We start from the raw sequence: 20,409 nt of genomic DNA, 5'->3' as shown, positions 1-20,409 counted from the left end.
TAATCATAATTTTACTGCCCACGAGTTCATAAAATTGAATCCTTTTTTATTTTTATTTATTTCAATTTTTTTAATTTTATAAACCTTTATTTATAATATGCAACATTTACATAATTACGCAAAATATGTCATAGTTATCATAATTTTACTGCCCACAAGTTCATAAAATTGAATCCTTTTTTATTTTATTTTTTATTTTTGATGTTTTTATTTTATAAACCTTAATGCAGCTGAGATAGGCTCCAGCACCCCCCGCCACCCCAAAAGGGACAAGCGGTAGAAAAATGAATGGATGGATGGATTTATAATATGCAACATTTACATAATTACGCAAAATATGTCAACATTATCATCATTTTACTGCCCACGAGTTTATAAAATTGGGTCCTTTTTTTATTTGTATTTATTTTAATTATTTTTATTTTATAAACCTTTATTTATAATATGCAACATTTACATACAATCAAGAAATAATAATAATCAAAACAAGTACAGACATAGTACACAAACAGTACAAAACAGCGCCAGGGGGTTGTAAACTCAATAAAGTAACTAAAATAGAATACAAAATATGAAACAAAATGTTCCGTAAATAATCCAAATTTGTAACACAGCATCGTAGTTTTCACAGATTTGTGGTTGTTAGAGGTAGAAGCGTTTTAAAGTAGCGTTCTAATTATTTTTTAAATGCACACAAAAAAACAGGTCGTGTATTGAGAAATTTACATTTATGAATATACAACTTAGCCAATATTATAATGAGGTTGCAAAGGTAAAAAATTAATTTCCAAAAATTTTTTCCATACAGTGTAAATCCAAATAGCACAAATTTGTCATGAATATTGTCCAGGATGAAACGACAGATGCCCTGCATGCATTCAATTTGTGTAGATGACCGTGTGACGTATGACCCGGATGAGAATCAACTCGCTGGAGCCATATATCGATTGTATCGATACCAAGGACGGCAGTAATATCAGCTCGGTTGATATTTCTCAGTTCTTGCGTGTGTTTATTTTCAAGTGTCGTTCATATTGTTGATCGTCAATCACTTAGGAACAGTTGCTATCTCTGTCATTGCATATATTGGCCGCTAGGGGCGGCAGTGTCTGCTGCGCATGTGTCGGCGAAGAAGACGGTTGCCAGGGTAACGTCCACGTCCTCTGGTGCGGCTATAGCGTAAGCTACTTCTCTACATACGACAGCAACTTTATTTTGGTCCAAGACAACAAGACGCCACAAAAGGTATCTATTTTGTTTCGTAACATTCCGGTGATTAAGTGTTTACGTTTTTGGTGAATGCTAAGCTAACGTCACTGACGACGTTTAGGGAACACCGCACGTCGTGAGAGGAGGTCAACAAGAGTCCGTCCATACGCTACATTTATTTATAGAAGAACATCCCATTGTTCCCTTTTTTCACCAGTTGACAATGTCAATTAAAATGCGTCAAAACACATCTCGCCTGCGACAATAACTTAACAGTAGTTAAGTATCGCCTCCACTGTATTTTGAATATGATTTAAATGCAGAGAAACCTGCACTATTAGACATTTTCCTGATTTGGCATTTACCTCGACGAAAGTAGGTACGATTTAAATTGGAATACCCCGCAAGGGACAAGCGGTAGAAATGGATGGATAAACAACCTGGGTGAAGTTTCCCCCCCCTCCCACTCCTAACTTTTCCAAAAATCTCTAAACCTGACCCAATCGTTTGTGCTGCAAAAATGTTAATTTGTGCCGTTAGGGTTTTTAAGTTATTAAAAACCACGTCAAAGTCTCTCCAAACTTGTCCCTATTGTTTGTGCTATGTTTGGGCTGAAAAATGTTTTGGTTTAACTATTACAGTTGTTTTTCATTTAACGTGTTATGATTCATAACCAGCCCCCCACACCTTCTCAAAATGTCCCTAAACCAGTCCCAATCGTTTGTGCTGCAACATTTGTTGGTGTATCTATTAGAGTTTTTAAGTTATTAACAAATTATCAATAATAAGCCGCTCCAAAACGTTGAGAACTTAAAAACTATAACAGTTAGACCAGATTTGGGCAAATTAAGACCCGGGCCTGTTAAGCTTTTCAGTCTGGCCCGCCGGACATTCTTAACAGTCGCTAGCCGTGTTAAGAATAACCTCCACTGTATTTTGAATGTGATGCAAATGCAGCGACCGCAGAGAAACCTGCACTATTAGACATTTTCCTGATTTAATAATAAATAGTAATAATTAATTACATTTGTAACGCACTTTACATTTGTTAAAATCTGCTACAAAGTATTGAAAAAATTAAAAATAAAATAAAATTAAAGCTGCAAGCAACGATGAACGGGACCGAATTTGACGGCACATACAATCCAAACCGGAGCAGTAATTAAAACTCTTTGGTCAAATTTTAATCATAAAGATTCAATCTCTCTCCTGTGCTAGTTTGAAGCAGACACAACAAACGCGCTCAGAGGAGATAATGTTTGAAAAAAGGTGACCGGTTTTTACAAAACATTTGTTTTGAAGGGGGAATTGCAAACTTCCTGTTGATTTTTGCTGGGGGTTGTCAATATATGAAATGTAGGTCTAAGTGAGATCTACATAGAGGTTTTTGTTTCCTGTCTCTAAGACTACTGGAAGTTACAGGCAGTTTTGTCTGAGTTTTCTTCCTAGGAGCAGTTGTGTCTGTGTTTTCTTCCTAGGGGGCGCTAGAGCGTAATTTTGAGTTTTGGGGTTGGGTTTTTTATTAGATCGCAATTTTTGCCAGTCCTGATGTGTGTGTCCAGTTTGGTGAGTTTTGAAGCATGTTAAGGGGGTCAAATTACAGCTCAAAGAAGCAAAAGTGACTGTTTTTACAAAACTTTTGTTTTGAAGGGGGAATAGCCAACTTCCTGTTGATTTTAGCTGAAAGATGTTAATGTATGAAATCTAGGTCTAAGTGAGACCTACATTGAGGTTTTTGTTTCATGTCGCTACGACATTCCTACTGGAAGTTACAGGCCGTTTTGTCTGTTTTCTTCCTGGGGGGCGCTAGAGCGCATTTTTGAGTTTTGGGGCTAGGTTTTTTGATTAGATCACAAATTTTGCCAGTCCTGATGTGTGTGTCAAATATGGTAAGTTTTGAAGCAAGTTAAGGGGGTCAAATTACAGCTCAAAGAGGCGGCGGTATAATAATAACAACTTTTGTTTTGAAGGGGGATTGCAAACTTCCTGTTGATTTTTGCTGGGGGTTGTTAATATATGAAATGTAGGTCTAAGTGTGACCTACATAGTGGTTTTTGTTTCATGTCTCTAAGACATTCTTACTGGAAGTTACAGGCAGTTTTGTCTGAGTTTTCTTCCTAGGAGCAGTTGTGTCTGTGTGTTCTTCCTAGGGGGCGCTAGAGCGCAATTTTGAGTTTTGGGGTTGGGTTTTTTATTAGATCGCAATTTTTGCCAGTCCTGATGTGTGTGTTTAGTTTGGTGAGTTTTGAAGCATGTTAAGGGGGTCAAATTACAGCTCAAAGAAGCAAAAGTGACTGTTTTTACAAAACTTTTGTTTTGAAGGGGGAATAGCCAACTTTCTGTTGATTTTAGCTGAAAGATGTTATTGTATGAAATCTAGGTCTAAGTGAGACCTACATAGAGATTTTTGTTTCATGTCGCTACGACATTTCTACTGGAAGTTACAGGCAGTTTTGTCTGTGTTTTCTTCTGAGGGGGCGCGAGAGCACATTTTTGAGTTTTGGGGCTAGCAAATTTCGCCAGTCCTGATGTGTGTGTCAAATATGGTAAGTTTTGAAGTATGTTAAGGAGGTCAAATTACAGCTCAAAGAGGCGGCGGTATAATAATAATAACAACTTTTGTTTTGAAGGGGGATTGCAAACTTCCTGTTGATTTTTGCTGGGGGTTGTCAGTGTATGAAATGTAGGTCTAAGTGAGACCTACATAGAGGTTTTTGGTTCATGTCTCTACAACATTCCTACTGGAAGTTACAGGCAGTTTTGTCTGAGTTTTCTTCCTAGGAGCAGTTGTGTCTGTGTTTTCTTCCTAGGGGGCGCTAGAGCGCAATCTTGAGTTTTGGGGTTGGGTTTTTTTTATTTATTACTGTGTCCAGTTAGTAATTACTATTACTAACTGGACACACACATTCCTGATGTGTGTGTCCAGTTTGGTGAGTTTTGAAGCATGTTAAGGGGGTCACATTACAGCTCAAAGAGGCAAAAATTACTGTTTTTACGAAACTTTTGTTTTGAAGGGGGAATTGCCAACTTCCTGTTGATTTTTGCTGAAGGAAGTCAATGTATGAAATCTAGGTTTTTTCCTAGGGGGCGCTAGAGCGCAATTTTGAGTTTTTTTTTTTTTTTTTTTATTAGATCGCAATTTTCGCCAGTCCTAATGTGTGTGTCAAATTTGGTGAGTTTTGAAGCATGTTGGGGGTCAAATTACAGCTCAAAGAGACGGCGGAATAATAGTAATAAAACCTTACAATTACAATAGGGTCCTCTGTCCCAAAGAGACATTGCGGTCCCTAAAAAAGGTAAAAAATAAAAATAGAAAGTTGGAACATATAATAGAAAATTAAAATAGAAATAAAAACATGAAAAACACTAGATAAACACTAGATAAAACAGAAACATAGATAAAATAGAAATAAAAAACATGAAAGCACTGGCATTTGCATCGACGAAAGTAGGTACGATTAAAATTGTAATACCCCGTAAGGTGTAACAAAACAGTTAAGATATGCGTTCCCTAGGAACTATGTTTGTGTTGCAACAGGGACATTATTCAGTGATGCACTGGAAATGGAGTAGAGCTTGTCTGCCGAAGTTGCATAATAAAATAGGGCCCAGTTTGGTCTAAATCAGTGGTTCTTAACCTTGTTGGAGGTACCGAACCCCAGCAGTTTCATATGCGCATTCACCGAACCCTTCTTTAGGGAAAAATAAAATGGTTTTTTTTTTCAAATACAAGACAAAGTTGTATGTTTTTGGTAACAATTTAGTATGGGGAACATATTCTAAGTAACAAAGACTTAATATAGAGTTATTTGGACACTAGGGGAACATATTCTAAGTAACAAAGACTTAATTTAGAGTTATCTGGTTAGGGTTAGGGTTAGGGCCAGGGTTAGAGGGTTAGGGTTATAATAAGGCCATGCCGAATAAGGCATTAATAAGTACTTAATAATGACTAATTAAGAGCCAATATGTTACTTATTTGCATGTTAATAAGCAACTAATTAACGGTGAATATGTTCCCCATACTAAAGTGTTACCATGTTTTTTTTACTGGTGCATAAAATGAACCGTGCATGAACATCACCTTGTTCAAACAACAAATCCAACACAGTGCATAAACTCACAACAAATTACACACCTGCAAATCAGTCTGACTTCTGCTGTTGCCGTGTCCGTAATACGCCGATAGGGAGAAGTTTGTATTTATTTACACGATGAGTCGGGTGTGTCTTGACCTCCGCCGAACCCCTGAGCCAACTCACCGAACCCCTAGGGTTCCATCGAACCCAGGTTAAGAACCACTGGTCTAAATCATAAATTATCTAGTCCGTGTGTGATAGAGAACATAATTTACCATAAGGGACAAGCGGTAGAAAATTGGATGGATGGATAAACAACCTGTGTGAAGTTTGCCCACCCCCAACTTTTCCAAATAGCTCTAAACTTGACCCAATCGTTTGTGCTACATTTGTGCTGCAAAAATGTTAATTTGTGCCGTTAGGGTTTTTAAGTTATTAACGTGTTATGGTTTTTATACATCAAATGTGTTATTATTCATAACGAGCCCGCCAACCAGGTCAAAACCTCCCCAAACTTGTCCCCATCGTTTGTGCGATGTTTGGGTAGAAACATTTTTTGGTTTAATTGTTAATGTTTTTTTTCCATTTAACGTTTTATGATTGATAACCAGTCTCGCACAACTTTTCAAAATCTCCCCAAACCATTCCATTTTTTTAGGCGGTCTGTCATAACGTTTTTAGCATTCAATCAGACATTATTGTTTAGGTTTTTGTATTAGTGTTCCTAAAAATAGATATACCGGCCCCCAGACACATTTCTAGTTATGATTAATAACACGTAAATGATATGTTGATAACATAAAACGAAAAATGTTTGCAGCACAAACGACTTACACGTTTGGGGTGATTCGGTCAAGATGAGGGGGCTGAATGACATGATATCATTAGTCAGAAAATGTATTTTAGAATAACTTAAAAACCCTAATGGCTCAAACAAAACATTTTGCAGCCAAACAATTGGAGATTTGGACAAAGGAGAGGGGGGGGGGGGTCAACTTCACACGGTGCACATATAGCAGAAGAAGCGTGTTTTAATGTTGCTAGTTGGAGAGACTAACTTATAAATTTGTGCTTTGGCTATTGTTTGCACCTACAGGAACTAAACTATTACATGTTCCTAAAGTTGGTGTGAGTTTATAAATGTATGCTTGTAGTTATTTTAAAAAAATCGACCTACAGTTTTGTGTAGTAATAATAACATGTGAAAATGGCACCTTTCAAACACCATAAAACACATGCGGTGGGAAAATTCTGCAAATCAAAAATCCAGCAATCACATAAACGCTGCAATTTTAAAGACAAAGGAAAAACTCCCACACACTCCCAAGACAACTGCATCAAGAGAAACGCTACAACTTCACCAGGTTGCCAAGGAAACCGTTTTAAAGACTATTTTACAATATTGTACAGCTATGGATTTTTATGGTCAAGTGTTTAACAATGACATAAAGGAAAATGTTCCTTCTTATTTCTACCAACTATCCTCTGAGATTTCTGCTCATGTCTTTAAAAACTGATACCCTTAGATCTGGTTCCCCTGGTCGCCTGGCTAACTTCCAGGTCGCCTGGTTAACTCCCTGTTTTCCCGAAACTGATACCCTTAGATCTGGTTCCCCTGGTCGCCTGGCTAACTTCCAGGTCGCCTGGTTAACTCCCTGTTTTCCCGGTTAACTTCTGTTTTTTCTCGCTAACTTCCTAGTAGCCTGGTTTACTTCCTGGTCGCCAGTGTAACTTTTTTGGTAGTGTAGCTAAATTCAGCTGTTTGCCTGGTTAACGTCCTGTTTTTCTGGCTAACTTTCTCTTTTTCCGGCTAACGTCCTGCTTGCCTGGCTGAATTCCTGTTTTCCTGGCTAACTTCCTGTTCGCCTGGTTAACTTCCTGGTCGCCTGACTAATTTTTTCTGGCTAATTTCCCGGTTACTTCATGGTAGCCTGCTTAACTTCTTATTTTCCTGGGTAACTTCCTGATTGCCTTGATTGCTTTTTGGTTAATTTACTGGTAGCTTGGTTGACTTCTGTTTTTCTGGCTAACTTCCTAGTAGCTGGGTTCACATCCTTGTTGCCTGAGTAACTAACTTCCTGTTAGCATGGCTAATGTCTTGGTTGCTGCAGTAACTTTCTGTCAGTCTGGCTAATGTCCTGGTTTCCTGGTTAACTTCAGTTTTGTTCTGTGAAGTTGTTGTTTTCCGTGTTTGCACATTCCTGCGCATTTGGGAATATAGAGTTCATCTGGAAAGTATTCACAGCGCTTCACTTTTTACACATTTTGTCATGTTACAGCCTAATTCCAAAATGAATACATTCATTTTTGTCCTCAAAATTATACAGACAATACCCCATAATTAGAGATGTCCGATAATATCGGCCGATAAATGCGTTAAAATGTAATATCGGAAATTATCGGTATCGGTTTTTTTATTATCGGTATGGTTTTTTTACATTTTTTAAAATTTTTTATTAAATCAACATAGAAAACACAAGATACACTTACAATTAGTGCACCAACCCAAAAAACCTCTCTCCCCCATTTACACTCATTCACACTCATTCACACAAAAGGGTTGTTTCTTTCTGTTATTAATATTCTGGTTCCTACATTATATATCAATACAGTCTGCAAGGGATACAGTCCGTAAGCACACATGATTGTGCGTGCTGCTGGTCCACTAATAGTACTAACCTTTAACAGTTAATTTTACTAATTTTCATGAATTACTAGTTTCTATGTAACTGTTTTTATATTGTTTTACTTTCTTTTTTATTCAAGAAAATGTTTTTAATTTATTTATCTTATTTTATTTTATTAACTTTTTCAAAAAGTACCTTATCTTCACCATACCTGGTTGTCCAAATTAGGCATAATATGTGTTAATTCCACGACTGTATATATCGGTTGATATCGGTATCGGTTGATATCGGTATCGGTAATTAAAGAGTTGGGGAATATCGGATATCGGCAAAAAGCCATTATCGGACATCCCTACCCATAATGATAATGTGATAAGCGTTCTTTTTTAATTTTTCAAACTAATGAAAACTAAAAAAGCACTTGTACATAAGTTTTACAGCCTTTGTTGATGCACCTTTGGCATTATATATACCGTATTTTTCGGAGTATAAGTTGCACCGGAGTATAAGTCGCACCTGCCGAAAATGCATAATAAAGAAGGAAAAAAACACATATAAGTCGCACTGGAGCCCGGCCAAACTATGAAAAAAACTGCGACTTATAGTCCGAAAAATACGGTACATACATTTTCATAACATGGTCACTACTGCCTAGTTTCTCTTGTTATATTCTTATTTTACTGTTTTATTTTTAGTCTTATTGTTGCTTTTTATTTTTATTCTTATTGTAATATTTTCTATTTTGTTTCCATTTATACCCCCATTATTTACTTTTTACTTTTTAAATTTGATCTCAATTCTGTACACTGCTGCTGGAATTTTAATTTTCCCGAGGGAACTCTCCTGAAGGAATCAATAAAGTACTATCTATCTATCTATCTATCTATCTATCTATCTATCTATCTATCTATCTATCTATCTATCTATCTATATACAAACCCCGTTTCCATATGAGTTGAGAAATTGTGTTAAATGTAAATATAAACGGAATACAATGATTTGCAAATCCTTTCAACCCATATTCAATTGAATGCACTACAAAGACAAGATATTTGATGTTCAAACTCATAAACTTTTTTTTTTTTTTTGCAAATAATAATTAACTTAGAATTTCATGGCTGCAACACGTGCCAAAGTAGTTGGGAAAGGGCATGTTCACCACTGTGTTACATGGCCTTTCCTTTTAACAACACTCAGTAAACGTTTGGGAACTGAGGAGACACATTTTTGAAGCTTCTCAGGTGGAATTCTTTCCCATTCTTGCTTGATGTACAGCTTAAGTTGTTCAACAGTCCGGGGGTCTCCGTTGTGGTATTTTAGGCTTCATAATGCGCCACACATTTTCAATGGGAGACAGGTCTGGACTACTGGCAGGTCAGTCTAGTACCCGCACTCTTTTACTATGAAGCCACGTTGATGTAACACGTGGCTTGGCATTGTCTTGCTGAAATAAGCAGGGGTGTCCATGGTAACGTTGCTTGGATGGAAACACATGTTTCTCCAAAACCTGTATGTACCTTTCAGCATTAATGGCGCCTTCACAGATGTGTAAGTTACCCATGTCTTGGGCACTAATACACACCCATACCATCACAGATGCTGGCTTTTCAACTTTGCGCCTATAACAATCCAGATGGTTCTTTTCCTCTTTGGTCCGGAGGACACGACGTCCACAGTTTCCAAAAACAATTTGAAATGTGGACTCGTCAGACCACAGAACACTTTTCCATTTTGTATCAGTCCATCTTGTTGATAAACGGTTTTCGCCTTGCATAGGAGAGTTTTAACTTGCACTTACAGATGTAGTGACCAACTGTCGTTACTGACAGTGGGTTTCTGAAGTGTTCCTGAGCCCATGTGGTGATATCCTTTACACACTGATGTCGCTTGTTGATGCAGTACATCCTGAGGGATCGAAGGTCACGGGCTTAGCTGCTTACGTGCAGTGATTTCTCCAGATTCTCTGAACCCTTTGATGATATTACGGACCTTAAATGGTGAAATCCCTAAATTCCTTGCAATAGCTGGTTGAGAAAGGTTTTTCTTAAACTGTTCAACAATTTGCTCACGCATTTGTTGACAAAGTGGTGACCCATGCCCCATCCTTGTTTGTGAATGACTGAGCATTCCATGGAATCTACTTTTATACCCAATCATGGCACCCACCTGTTCCCAATTTGTCTGTTCACCTGTGGAATGTTCCAAATAAGTGTTTGATGAGCATTCCTCAACTTTATCAGTATTTATTGTCACCTTTCCCAACTTCTTTGTCACGTGTTGCTGGCATCAAATTCTAAAGTTAATGATTATTTGCAAACAAAAAAATGTTTATCAGTTTGAACATCAAATATGTTGTCTTTGTAGCATATTCAACTGAATATGGGTTGAAAATGATTTGCAAATCATTGTATTCCGTTTATATTTACATCTAACACAATTTCCCAACTCATATGGAAACGGGGTTTGTATTAGTTACAGCCTCAAGTCTTTTTGAATATGATACCACAAGCTTGGCACACCTATCCTTGGGCAGTTTTCCCATTCCTCTTTGCAGCACCTCTCAAGCTCAATTAGGTTAGATGAGAAGTGTTGGTGGGCAGCACGGTGGACAGGGGTTAGTGCATGTCCCTCACAATACGAAGATCCTGAGTAGTCCTCCACCTTTCTGTGTGGAGTTTGCATGTTCTCCCCGCGACTGCGTGGGTTCCTTCAGGATACTCCGGCTTCCTCCCACCTCCAAAGACATGCACCTGGGGATAGGTTGATTGGCAACACTAAATTGGCACTAGTGTGTGAATGTGAGTGTGAATGTTGTCTGTCTATCTGTGTTGGCCCTGTGATGAGGTGGCGACTTGTCCAGGGTGTATCCCGCCTTCCGCCCGAATGCAGCTGAGATAGGCTCCAGCATCCCCCGTGACCCCAAAAGGGACAAGCGGTAGAAAATGGATGGATGGATGGAGAAGTGTTGATTTTCCTTCAGGTTGTCTCTGTACATTGCTGCATTCATTGTTCCCTCTATCCAAAAAATATCAAAATCACCTCCTTGAGTATGACGTTTATTCTACCTCACTGTATTGTCATTAAAAATGATACCTGTAATAAAGACACTAACAAAATGTACACTTTTAGTGTAGTATTTTAAGTTTACAAATATATATATATATATATATATATATATATATATATATATATATATATATATATATATATATATATATGTATATATATATATATATATATATATACATGCATACAGGGAAACCTGGGAAACAGGCTTGTAGGGAAGAAATAGCCTCCGTGTTTTTCCTGACCTAACATACATACATACACACACACACACACACATATCTATCTATCTATATATATATATATATATATATATATATATATATATATATATATATATATATATAAGGTGTACCCCGCCTTCCGCCCGATTGTAGCTGAGATAGGCTCCAGCGCCCCCCGCGACCTCGAAGGGAATAAGCGGTAGAAAATGGATGGATGGATGGATGTATGTATATGTGTATGCATATGTATATGTATATATATATATATATATATATATATATATATATATATATATATATATATACATGTACTTGAAATGCTACACTGAAAGTCTACATTTTGTTTGTGTGTTTATTACATGTATCATTTTGATTGAGAATACAGTGTGGTAGAAGGCACTTTGTCATACTCAAGGAGGTGTTTCTAATATTTTTTGCTGCTGTCAAAATATTAGCAAAACCCTGCACTGGAAATGATAACAATAGAACAAGTAACCACAACAATGTCAATGATCCTGGGATAACTAGTTGGAATGTCTTCTGGGTTCTCTACTGCAGATACAAAACCAATACAGTAGATTTCCCTGATTGAATTAGTTACTTTTCACTTTGCCGTGGGTTTGACTTAGTACTTTGTTCACAGGTTTCCACATCATGGCAAGTCAGCGGCCTCCTTCCAGCATGGGTCGGCCAATGAGCCGTGCAGGATCAGCAGTCCCCGGAACCGGAAGACCATTAACAGCTGTCCGACCTCCTCCTACAGCTATACGCATACCCACTGGGGTAAGCAATTTGTGGGGATGGCATTTTTATTACTTTACAATGGGACTGTCTGTAGATAGCGCCATAACTCTTCTTCTTAACACACATCATACTATTGACACACATACAATGACATGAACATTATCTTTAAAATCAGCACACACTCACATCAAGCCTGGGAAACATCATGAATGTTTTTCTTAATCTCTTGTGCACAAGCATCTACCGCTGCAAACATTGAACTAAGACCCGTAAATCCATAATTTCATGTTCTGTTGTTAAATGAGGTTAGAACCAGAGATACTGTGGCACATTTACCAAGCCACATAATCTTTTGCGCCATGGCCATTTATACAAATCAGTAGGTGTGTCTTAGAATTAGGGGTGTCACGATACGTTTTCACTTTCGATATAATACTGATACTGCTGCCTTGACTATTGGCCTATACCGATTATGATCTGATATATCAGCAGGCATAATACTTGCTGTTTACTTATTTTGTAGTGTTGACTATTAGAAAATATTGACGGAGTGATTTGTTGTTGTGATCGCTGAGCTGGATCATGGCAATGCTGAATAGAAGTGCTTGAGCGGAGTCTGGATTAGACTGTATAAAGGGTTGTGATTTTCCATCCATCTATCCAGTTTCTACCGCTTGTCCCTTTCGGGGTTGCGGAGGGTTGGGAGTGGCGGGCAAAAAGTTGGTCAACTTTGACATTTAACTTAGACCCAGAGATGGCGAGAAAGACACAAAAAGACGCTTGTTGTTGTTTTTTTGTTTTTTTACCTGCGTGAGAACTATGGTAAATTCCTAATCTAAACAGGAAGAAATGTACAAAAGCCAAAACCAGTGAAGTTGGCACATAAAAACAGAATACAATGATTTGCAAATCTTTTTTATTCTACAAACTTTGTATATTCAATTGAATATACTGCAAAGAGAATATACTTAACATTCAAAATTTTTTGCAAATATAAGATCATTTGGAATTTGATGCCTGCAACATGTTTCAAAAAAGCTGGCACAAGTAGCAAAAAAGACTGAGAAAGTTGAGGAATGCTCATCAAACACTTATTTGGAACATCACAAGAACTGAACCTCTGAACCTTTTGATGACATTATGGACCGTAGATCAGTGGTTCTTAACCTTGTTGGAGGTACCGAACCCCACCAGTTTCATATGCGCATTCATAGAAAAATGGAAAATAATGAAAAATAAAATATATATTTTTTTCAAATTCAAGACAAAGTTATGTTTTTTTTACTGGTGCACAAAATGAACCGTGCATGAACATCACCATGTTCAAAGAACAAAACCAACACAGTGCATGAACTCACAACAAATTACACACTTACAAATCAGATGGAAAATTAGAGGGAGCATTGTTTGGTGATGTCCATAATATGCCGATAGGGAGAAGTTTTTATTTACGCGATGAGTCGGGTGTGTCTTGACCTCCGCGGTGGAGGCTCCGCCGAACCCTTGAGGCCGACTCACCGAACCCCTAGGGTTCGATCGAACCCAGGTTAAGAACCACTGCCGTAGATGGTGAAATCCCTAAATTCCTTGCAATAGCTTGTTGAGAAATGTTCTTAAACTGTTCGACAATTTGCTCACGCATTTGTTCACAAAGTGGTGACCCTCGCCCCATCCTTGTTTGTGAATGACTGAGCATTTCATGGAAGCTGCTTTTATACCCAATCATGGCACCCACCTGTTCCCAATTAGCCTGTTCACCTGTGGGATGTTCCAAATAAGTGTTTGATGAGCATTCCTCAACTTTCTCAGTCTTTTTGCCACTTGTGCCAGCTTTTTTGAAACATGTTGCAGGCATCAAATTCCAAATGAGCTAATATTTGCAAAAAATAACAAAGTTTTCCAGTTCAAACCTTAAGTATCTTGTCTTTGCAGTCTATTCAATTGAATATAGGTTGAAAAGGATATGCAAATCATTGTATTGTGTTTTTATTTACGATTTACACAGCATGCCAACTTCACTGGTTTTGGGGTTTGTATAATAATAAGCCCTAAACACGCCCTGCCCTCACCGCCACAGGTATTTTGGCAATCTCCGGGTTGTCTGGTAGTTGTTGTTAAAGAAAATAGTGAACATTGTGATGCGTTTGTGAAATTACGTCCATAATACATAAATATTACATGTTCAATCAATCAATCAATCAATGTTTATTTATATAGCCCTAAATCACAAGTGTCTCAAAGGGCTGCACAAGCCACAACGTTGTTATATGTTATTATGAATGTGCCGGTTACTACATTACATATATACTTACAGCGTGTATATACAATGTTGGAGGTTTTTAGATGTTTTTTAGAGCGCTTTATATGCTGAACAGACGCAATGACATAACTCCCATTACCTTCATTGTTAGCCGACTTTTATTTACGAGTTAGAATGCAACAAAAAAAAGAAAAACATATATGTGCTTGTCTCACATAAGGAATGCAAAAAAGTGTATTTCACCTTTAAAAGGCTCTTAAATGGAGACAACCTGTTTTCTGTCTGCTAAGCGAGCAAGAAGATGCATCAGGGGGAGCAAGACAAACTTGCTTGTATTGGTGTTTTCATATCAGACGTTTAAGATGCTAGCCGATATAACTCAAATACCTGTTTTTTTTTGCTGATATCAGAACGATATCCGATTTGCAATATCGTGTTGGCTTTATGTTTAAGTACCTCTGCAAGAGACCATGCGTTCCACTTACTGAACGCAAAGGGAAAGACAGTAAGACCCATAAACGAGCAGGAAACTGAAAGCCTAGTGGAGCATGGAAGGAAATAGAAAACAGAATTTGACGATGCCCAGGCTTCAATCTTTTACTATGAAATCCACCAAAATGGATTTCATAATATCTCTATGTACAAACTCTGTTTCCATATGAGTTGGGAAATTGTGTTAGATGTAAATATAAACGGAATACAATGATTTGCAAATCCTTTTCAACCCATATTCAATTGAATGCACTACAAAGACAACATATTTGATGTTCAAACTCATAATCTTTTTAATTTTTTTTGCAAATAATCATTAACTTAGAATTTCATGGCTGCAACACGTGCCAAAGTAGTTGGGAAAGGGCATGTTCACCACTGTGTTACATCACCTTTTCTTTTAACAACACTCAATAAACGATTGGGAACTGAGGAAACTAATTGTTGAAGCTTTGGAAGTGGAATTCTTTCCCATTCTTGTTTTATGTAGAGCTTCAGTCGTTCAACAGTCCGGGGTCTTCGCTGTCGTATTTTACGCTTCATAATGCGCCACACCTTTTCGATGGGAGACGGGTCTGGACTGCAGGCGGGCCAGGAAAGTACCCGCACTCTTCTTTTACGAAGCCACGCTGTTGTAACACGTGCTGAATGTGGCTTGGCATTGTCTTGCTGAAATAAGCAGGGGCGTCCATGAAAAAGACGGCGCTTAGATGGCAGCATATGTTGTTCCAAAACCTGTATGTACCTTTCAGCATTAATGGTGCCTTCACAGATGTGTAAGTTACCCATGCCTTGGGCACTAATGCACCCCCATACCATCAAAGATGCTGTCTTTTGAACTTTGCGTCGATAACAGTCTGGATGGTTCGCTTCCCCTTTGGTCCGGATGACACGATGTTGAATATTTCCAAAACCAATTTGAAATGTGGACTCGTCAGACCACAGAACACTTTTCCACTTTGCATCAGTCCATCTTAGATGATCTCGGGCCCAGAGAAGCCGGCGGCGTTTCTGGATGTTGTTGATAAATGGCTTTCGCTTTGCATAGTAGAGCTTTAACTTGCATTTACAGATGTAGCGATCAACTGTATTTAGTGACAGTGGTTTTCTGAAGTGTTCCTGAGCCCATGTGGTGATATCCTTTAGAGCAGTGATCCTCAACAGGCGGACCGCGGTCCATGTCCGGACCCAGCGACGTGTCCGTCCGGACCCAGCACGAATTATAGTGTAAAAAAAAAAAATTATTATTATAATTATAATTATTATAAAAAAATATAATAATTTTATTTATCATCGAGTTATCGCTAGCGCAAGTCAACGTTCTTTGTTGTTTTTAGTCAAATGTCTCCACGTTTTGTTTACACTTCTCCGTGTCTCACTCACTCCGTCTCTCTCCCTCTCTCTCTCTCTCTCTCTCTCTCTCTCTCTCTCTCTCTCTCTCTCTCTCTCTCTCTCTCTCAGAGAGAGCGAGAGAACGCCACTCTGATTGGCTGATTCCGGGGTATGGGTTGTCCTCTCTATCACAACGACGCGCTGATAGGCGGTTACCACCTGGGTCATACACATGTGCACAGTGCAGACCAATGTGTCTAATATGCAACAGTACTGTTGCTCTGGTGAAAAGTGAAAATCTGAAACGTCACTATCTGAAAGAGCACCGCGAATTTGAAGAGACATTTCCTCATGATTCAGAGCTAAGAAAAAAAGAAATCACGAGGCTGAAAAAGTCATATGAAACATCAAGCAAGATTTTTGTTAAATCTATGACACAACAACAAATAGCAACAGAGTGCTCACTCAGAGTGGCATGGGTTTTGGGTAAACACAAGAAGCCATTCTCTGATGCAGAAATAATTAAAGAATGCTTGACTGAAGTGATGGGTGCCATGTTTGAAGGCAAAGAAAAGGAGGAAATGACAGCTAAAATAAATCAAATCCCACTCTCTGATGCCACAGCTACCAGACGTACTGAAATACTGGCTGGTGATTTGTCCAAGCTGCTTTGTGATGGAATAAAAAATGCAGAGTGCATATCCTTAGCAGTTGATGAGTCCACTGACACCACTGACAATGCTCAGTTGTTGGTGTTTGTGAGGTATTATGATGAGGAAAAGGGGGAGTTTATTGAAGATGTTTTGAGCCTGGCAAACCTCAGTGGACAAACAAGGGGAGAAGACATCTATAAAACAATATCAGAAATGCTGAATGAAAAAGGGATAGATCTGAAGAAAGTTGTGTCCATTGCTACTGATGGAGCTCCAGCCATGTTGGGGAGAGAGAAGGGACTGGTTCCGCGTCTGAGAGACCACCACCCTGGCCTGATATCTTATCACTGTATAATCCACCAGTCTGTCCTTTGTGCAAGTCTTGGAGAAGTGTACTCTGAAATCATGACAACAATGATGAAACTCATAAACTTCTTGGGAGCATCATCTGCACTGCAGCACCGCTTGCTGCGCACATTCCTAACAGAGGTAGATGCTGCTTTTGATGATTTGCTCATGCACAACAACGTCAGATGGCTGAGCAAAGGCAGGGTCCTGGAGCGTTTTTGGGCCATTAGAGAAGAGCTGCAAGTGTTTCTGTCCCAGCAAAATAGCGCAAAAGCAAAACAGTTCCTGGAATTTCTGCAAAATGCTGGGAAAATGGAAGCTGTGGCATGTTTGGCTGATATAACCTCCCATCTCAATGACCTAAATCTCAAGCTACAGGGGAAGAAGAACACAGTGTGTGAGCTGATGTCAGAAGTCCGTGCCTTCCAGAGGAAGCTGGAGCTTTTCAAAAGTGACATACAGGTAACTATTTTGTTATTATTATTTTCTACCACACACTATTTTCTTCCACTTGATAATTCATACCTATTTTTAAGCATTGTTCCTAATATATATTTAAACTGTATCTACAGGAGGAACTGCTCCACTTCCCCAAACTTCTGGAACTGACCAAAGGAGAGGGAGATCATCAGTGCCATTTGGAATTCTTGGAAAAACTCATTGCAAATTTCAAGACTCGCTTTGATGGCTTCATTTTGGGAAAACAAGTCCTGCTGTTCATTGAAAACCCATTCCTGATCAGAAATGTGAGTGTGTTCTCTGCAGAAGCAAAACAAGTCTTCCCATGGGCCAGAGCTGCTTCACTGCAGACTGAGCTCATTGACCCCCAAGAAAGTGTCGCACTGAAAGAGGCTCAGTGTGACGCCATCACCTTCTGGTCAAAGCTGGTCATTCCTTCCAAGTTCCCTCTGCTGCATAAGATGGCCTGTCACATCCTCACAATGTTTGGCTCAACATACAGCTGTGAGTCTGCCTTCTCTACAATGAACATTGTGAAGAACAAGTACAGCAGCAGACTGACCAATGAACACCTGGATCAGTGTCTCCGCCTGGCCATCACACCTTTTGTGCCAAAGTTCAAAGTCTTGGCTTCAACCCCAAGAGCCCAATTCTCCCATTGAGCAGTTGTCTTTTACACAATGGGGATGTACTGTACCATAGTTATATTTGCACATGAATGAGATCTGTTGAAGTCATTTGTTTACCAAGGATAGGAGGGTTGTGTTTAAAAGTATTTATTTTTTGTTAAAACTGAAAGTTTTATGTATGTTCTTATTTATTTTCTTTCAAAGAAAATATTTCATGTATTTTATTGGATATTTATTTTATTTTTGTTAATTTGAAGAAAATGTTAAACTACTACCTACCCCCTGCTACTATATAAGCTTGACCGATAAACGGACCCAGCCTGTTTCAAAAAAACATTTGTGGACCTTCAAGATTTGTACTTGAGGACCCCTGCTTTAGAGATTGATGTGGGTTTTTGATACAGTGCCGTCTGAGGGATCAAAGGTCACGGTCATTCAATGTTGGTTTCCGGCCATGCCGCTTACGTGGAGTGATTTCTCCAGATTCTCTGAACCTTTTGATGATATTATGGACCGTAGATGTTGAAATCCCTAAATTTCTTGCAATTGCACTTTGAGAAACGTTGTTCTTAAACTGTTTGACTATTTGCTCACGCAGTTGTGGACAAAGGGGTGTATCTCGCCCCATCCTTTCTTGTGAAAGACTGAGCATTTTTTGGGAAGCTGTTTTTAAACCCAATGATGGCACCCACCTGTTCCAAATTAGCCTGCACACCTGTGGGATGTTCCAAATAAGTGTGTGATGAGCATTCCTCAACTTTATCAGTATTTATTGCCACATTTCCTTTGAAAAAAAAAAAAGTTTATCAGTTTGAACATCATATATGTTGTCTTTGTAGCATATTCACTTACTTATACACTTGGGGCGGCATGGCGTAGTGGGTAGAGCAACCGTGCCAGAAACCTGAGGGTTGCAGGTTCCCTCCCCGCCTCTTACCATCCAAAAATCGCTGCCGTTGTGTCCTTGGGCAGGACACTTCACCCTTTGCCCCCGGTGCCACTCACACCGGTGAATTGAATGATGAATGATAGGTGGTGGTCAGAGGGACCGTTGGCGCAAATTGCAGCCACACTTCCGTCAGTCTACCCCAGGGCAGCTGTGGCTATGAAAGTAGCTTACCACCACCAGGTGTGAATGAATGATGGGTTCTACATGTAAAGCGACTTTGGGTATTTAGAAAAGCGCTATATAAATCCCAGGTATTATTATTATTATTATATTCAACTGAATATGGGTTGAAAATGATTTGCAAATAATTGTAATCCGTTTATATTTACATCTAACACAATTTCCCAACTCATATGGAAACAGGGTTTGTATAATAGCACAATCAGAAAAAAGTCACTTATTGTCCAAAATACTTCTAGACCCACCTGTATTGAACTCCTTTAGTACTAAATGTTAGTGTTTGCTGTGAACACAAGCATTTACATTTTGTCATGTTTTTAAATAATGATTTATCATCATTATTATTATCATCATTTAGATGGTTCCAGGTACAGGTGTTCATCCTGGCATGAGGGCGAGTATTGCAACTCCTGGTGTCCTGTCAGCACAGATCAAAGTGACTGATAGGCCTGTGACCCAGCAGGGCCTCAGTGGGATGAAGACTGGGTTGAAAGGTAAGCTCTAGTTCTTCAAAATCTGTTATTAATGTGAGTTCTGATTACTCAGGGTTACTATACAGTAGTTTGAATAAGTATTCATACCCTTTCAACTTCTCCACATTTGATCACGTTGCGACCACAACCATACATATTTTATCAGGATGGTTTTAATTGAAAGACACAAAGTGGCATAGAATTGTGAAGTAAAAGGGAAATAGTATATTTTTTCATTTCATTTGTTCACAATTGTAGTCCTTATTCTGGCCATAGTGGAATAATTTTTCGCTGCAATTACACCTGCAAGTTTTTTTGGGTACCGTATTTTCGGACCACAGGGCACACCGGATTATAAGGCACACTGCCGATGAGCGGGTCTATTCAGGTCTAATTTCATACAAAAGTAGCACTAAAGGAGTCATATTATATTTTTTTTTATACATTTAAAACACTTCCTTGTGGTCTACATAACATGTAATGGTGGTTCTTTGTTTAAAATGTTGCATAGATTTGTTTTACAGACCATCCTCAAGCCACTTTCTGACCGTCTCTTCAGGATTCGCTGTTTTGTGGGCGGTCTTATTTATTTACGTGGCTCTACTTCGACAGTGTCTTCTCCTTGTCATCTTTGTTGTTTTTAGCACTTCCATACAGCAAGTTTACTAATAGATATAAGTAAGAA

At 38.6% G+C, this 20,409-nt stretch overlaps 2 protein-coding genes across 6 annotated transcripts in view; both read left to right on the top strand.

Moving 5' to 3' along the window:
• ift74 (intraflagellar transport 74) overlaps positions 1 to 20,409 on the top strand; it is a 74,219-nt gene that overhangs the window by 3,085 nt on the left and 50,725 nt on the right. The window contains exons 1-3 of one of the 5 annotated variants that reach the window (XM_061965733.2): positions 1,098 to 1,245; positions 11,849 to 11,988; positions 19,610 to 19,745. In XM_061965733.2, the coding sequence (XP_061821717.1) occupies positions 11,860 to 11,988; positions 19,610 to 19,745 (265 nt within the window). In that variant the 5' untranslated portion in view covers positions 1,098 to 1,245; positions 11,849 to 11,859. Of the gene's footprint in view, positions 1 to 1,097; positions 1,246 to 1,440; positions 1,589 to 3,845; positions 4,662 to 11,848; positions 11,989 to 19,609; positions 19,746 to 20,409 lie in introns of those variants that run through there. The other 4 variants (XM_061965734.2, XM_061965735.2, XM_061965732.2 and 1 more) reach the window with 4 other exon arrangements.
• On the top strand, positions 16,128 to 18,233 carry LOC133609262 (SCAN domain-containing protein 3-like). The gene is made up of 2 exons (XM_061964770.2): positions 16,128 to 17,496; positions 17,607 to 18,233. Exons 1-2 carry the CDS (start codon positions 16,285 to 16,287, stop codon positions 18,153 to 18,155), a joined length of 1,761 nt encoding a protein of 586 aa, XP_061820754.2. The 5' UTR covers positions 16,128 to 16,284; the 3' UTR covers positions 18,156 to 18,233.

Source organism: Nerophis lumbriciformis, linkage group LG07 (assembly GCF_033978685.3).
Source record: "Nerophis lumbriciformis linkage group LG07, RoL_Nlum_v2.1, whole genome shotgun sequence".
NCBI lineage: Eukaryota > Metazoa > Chordata > Actinopteri > Syngnathiformes > Syngnathidae > Nerophis > Nerophis lumbriciformis.
Note: the sequence above shows the minus strand (reverse complement) of the source record. Positions and strands in the feature narration are given on the sequence as shown.

Coding starts and splice junctions, on each gene's coding strand:
- LOC133609262 (XM_061964770.2), top strand. CDS start 16,285: ATGTGTCTAATATGCAACAGTACTGTTGCTCTGGTGAAAAGTGAAAAT. Junction 17,497..17,606: donor TTTTCAAAAGTGACATACAG/GTAACTATTTTG, acceptor CTGTATCTACAG/GAGGAACTGCTCCACTTCCC.